Source organism: Symphodus melops (genome assembly GCF_947650265.1).
Source record: "Symphodus melops genome assembly, chromosome: 20".
Taxonomy (NCBI): domain Eukaryota; kingdom Metazoa; phylum Chordata; class Actinopteri; order Labriformes; family Labridae; genus Symphodus; species Symphodus melops.
The window spans coordinates 2,550,676-2,555,675 of record NC_136710.1 but is presented as its reverse complement, the minus strand read 5'-3'; the positions used below and the strand labels follow the sequence as shown (position 1 = coordinate 2,555,675).

At 41.7% G+C, this 5,000-nt stretch overlaps 2 protein-coding genes across 6 annotated transcripts in view; one reads left to right on the top strand and one right to left on the bottom strand.

Annotated features, from left to right (window-relative positions):
* phka1a (phosphorylase kinase, alpha 1a (muscle)) overlaps positions 1 to 687 on the bottom strand; it is a 16,527-nt gene extending 15,840 nt beyond the window's left edge. For all 4 annotated transcript variants that reach the window (XM_079371980.1, XM_079371981.1, XM_079371982.1 and 1 more), the window contains exon 1: positions 378 to 687. In XM_079371980.1, coding sequence (XP_079228106.1) covers positions 378 to 455 — 78 coding nt within the window. In that variant the 5' untranslated portion in view covers positions 456 to 687. The remainder of the gene's footprint in view (positions 1 to 377) is intronic.
* A 1,437-nt stretch (positions 688 to 2,124) lies between these two features.
* hdac8 (histone deacetylase 8) overlaps positions 2,125 to 5,000 on the top strand; it is a 21,330-nt gene continuing 18,454 nt past the window's right edge. The window contains exons 1-6 of one of the 2 annotated variants that reach the window (XM_079371996.1): positions 2,125 to 2,596; positions 2,701 to 2,753; positions 3,416 to 3,546; positions 4,242 to 4,383; positions 4,493 to 4,605; positions 4,872 to 4,949. In XM_079371996.1, coding sequence (XP_079228122.1) covers positions 2,483 to 2,596; positions 2,701 to 2,753; positions 3,416 to 3,546; positions 4,242 to 4,383; positions 4,493 to 4,605; positions 4,872 to 4,949 — 631 coding nt within the window. In that variant the 5' untranslated portion in view covers positions 2,125 to 2,482. The remainder of the gene's footprint in view (positions 2,597 to 2,700; positions 2,754 to 3,415; positions 3,547 to 4,241; positions 4,384 to 4,492; positions 4,606 to 4,871; positions 4,950 to 5,000) is intronic. The other variant, XM_079371997.1, reaches the window with a different exon arrangement.

The following is a 5,000-nucleotide window of genomic DNA, read 5'->3' as shown; positions in this document are numbered from 1 at the left end:
CACTCAGGTTACCCAAATAAATGTTCAAAAACTGTATAAAAGTGGATTTTTTTTTCTTAATATGTCCCCTTTAAAGTGTGTGTCGCCTCTGACTTGACTCTTAGGCAACAGTAAACGAAAACACAATATTACAATGAAGTGATGAGTGTGTAATGCATGCTGTGTGTGTGTGTGTGTGTGTGTGTGTGTGTGTGTGTGTGTGTGTGTGTGTGTGTGTGTGGCTGCCTTGCGCAACATCACTTTGCTTCACCTCCTGCATGCATGAAAACATTTCACTGTGGGATCTGCATGACCTGAATGAAGCAGCTGAAGGTTGAAAGTTTCCTGTCTGCCTTTAACTTCTAAACTGAGAACAGCAACATTAGAAAGAAACTTACTTGGTGTCGCAGGATAGTTTGTTGCACTATCCGGGCATAGTTGTCCAGTTTGACACCCGAGTTGCTCCTGCTTCTCATGTTGACAGGTCAACAGTTCAGTTCAAGTATTCAGGGAAACAAACTCGCTATTTCCTCCAGAGTTAATTCATTTCTTTTGTTCGGAGCTCTGACAAGCTGAAAAACACCCGAGGACAGCTTTCAAGGCGAGCAGGAAAGCTGCCTGGCTGTTTTTTTATAAACAGCTCCCACAGCGGCGGCGGCAGCAGCGACGGATATCAAAGCGAGCGTTGTAACCTGAAGCTGCTGTAAACCAGCGCAGGACGAACCGGAAATGACTGGAGCTGAGGGGAGTTGCCTTCAAAGTAAAGGCGAGATAATTAGAATCAGCTTACAAACACAAGGGATTTAACTTAGGGTGATGTGCTCTCTATGTACAAAGTACAGCAATAAAAGTCAACACATCAAACTATCCGCTTGCAATTGAGAACATAATATACATTAAAAAATAGCACATCAAGATTTCCTAAACAATTTATTCAGAATTAAGTAATTCATTTTATCTATTTGAACTATTTTAATGCACATTTTTATCTAATCTATCTTGTCTTCTGCTATCCTGCTTGGCTGCTGCAACACTGTACATTTCGCCGTTTGTGAGATGAATAAAGGATTTTCTTATCTTAAAGTGATGTAAAATTGTGAGATGAATAAAGGATGATCTTATTCTATCTTAACTTAATTAAACAGTATTACAGATAAATGGGGTAGGCATTCCACTGTGATACAAAAATGAAGCTCCATACCTTTAATTTCTTAACAGTTGATCATATGTTTGTGCAGCAACCTGCACGAGATTTATATAATTCCTGTGAAATATTTTTCAGTTAGTTTTGCAGTTAGAAAAACTCCAAGCTGTTTTGGAATCAGACACACTTAATAAAAGGTAATGCAGCAAACAGTCAAAAATCTAAAATATAACGATAAGTTAGCCTTTATTAGGTTATATTAAGCCATATATTTTGTATTTTTTTGAGTGTACTTTACTCTGATAGTTTGAACCGGAAGTGCGTTAATTTGTATACCTTGATGCAACTTGACACAAGTGTAAAACAGGAGTTTGCATAGTATGAAGGAGCATTGTTGAAGTTTACCTGTTGTTCGGTGTGAAAGCTATGATTTGTAATTGTTAATAGAAAAGTAGACACAACCTGCAGAAGATTGCTTTGCAGACAACGTTTGTGTCAAAGTGACAAAACCAGGAAGCAAATTGAGACAAAGCAAGGAAACCTCCCAGGAACTAAGACCTTAAGCATTGTTACAGTTTAATTACTAAATTTTTCAGCAGTGTTGTTAAGCATTGAATGCTGTCAGTGATATATGAAATTAGAGGTTTTATCACTTATCGTGAGGGAATAGTGGGCAGTATACGTAACAGAGAGTTATGGCGGCCTCTTGCGACAACCATGTCACAACCTTTATTCTGGGTTACTTATTTAATTTTGATATTTTGGGAACTTATAAAAAGTTAAAGAAAAAAAGAAAGCGTTTGAAAACCTTTTTAAATTTTAAGATTTTACCCCCTAAAACGTTAAAAAAAAAAAAAAAAAAAAGAAATACGAATACATTCTATATAATGAGTTGAATAATAATGTATTATTCCAAAAGTTTTCGTACTTCGTATTTATCAAAAAATGTCAGCTTGAAGAAACGTTAACTTTAAGGAAGGGCGTAAAGACTACAACAAATCCCAGAATGCACCTCGCTCCGCCTGCGTTCCACTTAGTAGGAACGTTGGGTGATATGAATGTGACCGTTAGTAGTAATTTCTTTGTTTTACGAGGAAAATAAAGTGTCGATATCATGGTTTATAATTTAAAATAAATTCAGAACAAACTTTTAAACGTGCTTTTAACGGTTTCGTGGGATGTTGTGGTCCCTTTTTACCGAACACGGAAAGCCCGCTTCGGAACCGTCGGTTTCCGGGGGGAATGTTGACGCTGTAACACCAGGCTTGATGGGAGACGCCGCTCTCATATATCCACTGTGAATTTTCCTTTTTTTTTCTCGCTTTATTTCTCCAATAAATCACACATTATCCGTTGTAAATGAGTTGCGGGGCAGACAGCGACGATGACAGCCGCGGGAGACGGAGAGTGTCGTACGTTTACAGCCCGGAGTACATCGAAACTTGCGACACTTTATCCAAAGTGCCAAACCGGGTGAGTTGGACTAAACGAGCAGAGCTGTTTTAAATGCCAAATTTGCCTCATTTTTTGTCGCTTTTTTTTTAAGTCTGCATGTTTATTTGTTGGATTGTTTCCAGGCAAGTATGGTGCACTCGCTGATAGAAGCCTATGGACTCCTGAAACACATGAGGTGAGTCAGCTGACGTCACTTTATTCACCAAAACAGAGACTTTAAAGGGGACATATTATGAAAAATCCACTTTTACAGTGTTTTTGAACATTTATTTGGGTAACCTGTGTCTATCGACCCACAAAATGTGAAATACATCAATCTAGGCATTTGTTTGTGATCTGCATAAGTCTTACCACACAGAGAAAAATGCTCCGTTTCAAATGTTCTCAGTTTGTGACATCACAAGTTGGATCCCCTCCCCTTTATCTCCACCCATGTACTCCACCTCCAGCCGAGAGAAACACTTTTGTTCAAGTTTGCCATTTTTATTGTCTCTACAGAGGTGTGAGGTCTTGATGTCACTGCATTTAAAGAGACACACACACCAAAACGGATCGTTTCTACAGGGTCACAAACCTCCTCTGCTGCTTGATTCATGTTATATTTGGACCAAAGCACAGATGTTTCATTTAGACCACAGGAGGGACTGTTTGAAAATGGGTGTTATATGTCCTCTTTAACACATTTATTACGTCACAGATAAACAGCTTCACATACTGTATAAACAGGAAGCTGCTTCTGCTTTTCTCTGTGAAATAAATATCTACCAGGTAAACGGACCCCCTCGTAGAGCTGCTTATATATTCTATTCATACGACCCCCACCTCCTTTCTCTCCAGCACTGTTAAACCTAAAGTGGCCACAATAGAAGAAATGGCGAAATTCCACACAGACTCTTACCTGGAGCATCTTCACAAGATCAGCCAGGACGGAGACAACGACGACCCGCAGTCAGCTGACTACGGCCTGGGTGAGAACAGCCGAGAATCCCCCGCCTTTTTTTTTAAATTTTTTAATTTTTTTAATCATTGGACAAGTCAAGCTTCAGATGTCATGAGAATTGAAAGCTACCTACTTTCTCTGGTCCAAACAAATCCAGAGCATTCAGGAGCAGAATCTAAAGTCAGAAGGAGGACATACTGGCTGCTTTCTGTTCATTTTATTATAACAACAACAATGGAGGGTAAACAGGGGGGAGAGCATGCAATGTTTAATTGTTGTCACCAGAGGGCGCTATTTTACAAACCAACACTGCATGTCCTTCATAGAGAACACTGTCGAGGTTTTTTAATCAATTTAAATATAAGTGTTGCTCTCCTATTTATCGATGTGTGTTTACTTCAGTTTATTATTATTTTTTTAAAGGAATTATATGAAGAAACTATGAGAGATATTTTAACGCTGAGTCGAGCCCCACCTCGTCTGACCTGGGTGGGATGTGTTAAAAAAAAAAAAAAAAAAAAAGTCCACCACACTTTGTTTTTCTTGGATGAGCTCACAAAAGATGTTCAGGTTTATTGTTCTGCCTCGAGACTTACCCCCCCCCCCCCCCCCCCTTTTTTTGTCTTTGTTTCCTCATCTCCTTTCCTATCTGTGTCCTGCGCCCTCATTCATCTCCTGCCCTCGACTCATCCCTCTGGTACTTCCTTCCTTTTTGACCTCCAGGGTACGACTGCCCCGTGGTGGAGGGGATCTATGACTATGCCGCGGCAGTAGGGGGCGCCACCCTCACAGGAGCTCAGTGCTTGATCGAGCAGAAGTGCGACGTGTCCATCAACTGGGCAGGAGGATGGCACCACGCCAAGAAGTAAGACGGCCTGTCCTGAACCAGGAGACTTTTAGGACATGAAATGCAAACTAATGTCCTGAAGGGGGCGTGCAAAGGTCAGACTTCTCTCTCTCTCTCTCTGTGTCAGGGACGAGGCGTCAGGTTTCTGTTACGTGAACGATGCCGTGTTGGGAATCCTCCGACTGAGGGAGAAATACGAGCGAGTCCTCTACGTGGACGTCGACCTGCATCACGGAGACGGTACGCAAACAAACAAACACACTCTTTCTCTCTCTCTCTCTCTCTCTCTCTCTCTCTCTCGCTCGTTTGTTTTCTGTGCTAAACGCAGTTTTAACGACTGCGACGCATGCAATCACCATGGCAACTATGGCTGAACGAGACGGCACGGGAACGCGCACTTCCTCTGCCAATAAGTCCGAGTCCTCTCGTGCATCATCCAAACACAGTTAATGCTCGAGTCCGAGTCGACTCACCTGTCCCTGCGTGCTCCTCGTCTCCCCCTGCAGGTGTGGAGGACGCGTTCAGCTTCACGTCCAAAGTCATGACCGTCTCTCTGCACAAGTTCTCTCCTGGATTCTTCCCAGGTGGGTGTCAGTGACTTTTTCTTCAGCGTTCGTCGCGTTTGGCTGCGAGTG